The sequence below is a fragment of the Camelina sativa genome, chromosome 11 (assembly GCF_000633955.1).
Source record: "Camelina sativa cultivar DH55 chromosome 11, Cs, whole genome shotgun sequence".
NCBI classification, from domain to species: Eukaryota; Viridiplantae; Streptophyta; class Magnoliopsida; order Brassicales; family Brassicaceae; genus Camelina; species Camelina sativa.
This window is the reverse complement of record NC_025695.1, coordinates 36470118-36471308: the sequence shown is the minus strand read 5'-3', so window position 1 is coordinate 36471308 and position 1191 is coordinate 36470118. Positions and strand designations below refer to the sequence as shown.

Sequence of the window (1191 nt, the reverse complement as noted above, 5' to 3'; positions counted from 1 at the left end):
GGGATTGAGGATGCACGAACCAGTAGTAACACCAGCGAAACGGAGAGACTCTTCAATCATTCGGATCTGAGCTTCTCGGTGACCAGAATCAGAGAGTTGCACGGAAGAATCAGAGTCATAAAAGCCATGATGCATGTGATCTCCCCAAATCTCTTCCCACAGACCCGACGTTTCGTTGTAGAACTCCGCTATTCCTTTACGTAGCGCCTCAGTGGAGGTAGCAGCAGCGGCCACAGCCACGTTCCCACGTGCTGTCGTCGTCATAGAGGCTGAAGATGATGGAGACCGAAAGAGAAGCGATGACGATGATGAGCCGAAAGAGGATGAGTTGGTTCGGTAAGGGAGGCTTGTCAGAGAAGAGGGTGCGAGAGTCGCTTTCATTTTTATAAACGAGAGAGCAGAGCACACAGAAACGTGACTAATTCAGGGATTGTGATTATTGGTACAGTCTGCTGAGTACAGATGACTTTGATATAACATTGGACCGACCATCTAAGGATTAGAGCCACATGACTGATTTAATGGTGGTGCCACACCCCACAGGTCTTGAGGAAAGGGCCAATCATGTACATCCATTTATCACTTTATCACTTATTTATTTATTTATTTTTCTGCTCCTAGAAGAAAACTAGGACAAGAAAATATCCAATTAAGTTAATTTGTTTGTCTTTTTGNCATTCTCTGACCAATCTGCACACTTAATATCCTACAAACACACATATATGTCAGATACTATAGTTAAGTAGCAATTAAACTCTTAGTTAAGTTCGGCAGTAGGTAAAAAAGGGTAAGAAATATAATACAATAACCTGGAGAGAATGGGATTGCAGCAAGTGGACGTAATCATCGGTGGAGCACCAAGCCGGGAGATAGAATGTCTTGCAGATTCTGTCCAAGAGGTTTTGCTCCCATGGCTGCAAAGCTTTCTCCCCCTCGGATAGGTTTCTGTGGCACCATGTCACTATTATTATTCTTCCTCCAGGAGCCACCACACGTACCAACTCGTTCACAAACTTGGCCTTGTCAGGCATATGCTCACCGCTCTCCATCGACCATACCAGATCGAATTTTCCATCTTAAATGGCTGATCCAACGCGTCCGCAACTTGGAAGGAAACCTATACATAGGTCCAATGCTGTAGAATTAGAGGGGGGGGGGGGGGGAAAAACGGCTCATTTTTATCCCAAACTA

General features: G+C 45.0%; 1 protein-coding gene across 2 annotated transcripts in view; it reads right to left on the bottom strand.

The window, feature by feature from the left end:
* Positions 1-1191, bottom strand: part of LOC104725296 (tocopherol O-methyltransferase, chloroplastic-like) — an 8101-nt gene that overhangs the window by 5137 nt on the left and 1773 nt on the right. Inside the window, exon 1 of one of the 2 annotated variants that reach the window (XM_019232691.1) lies at positions 149-531. The exons of the other annotated variant lie outside the window; for it this stretch is intronic. Within the exon in view, the coding sequence (XP_019088236.1) occupies positions 149-381 (233 nt within the window). The 5' untranslated portion in view covers positions 382-531. Of the gene's footprint in view, positions 1-148; positions 532-1191 lie in introns of those variants that run through there. 2 annotated transcript variants of the gene reach the window in all.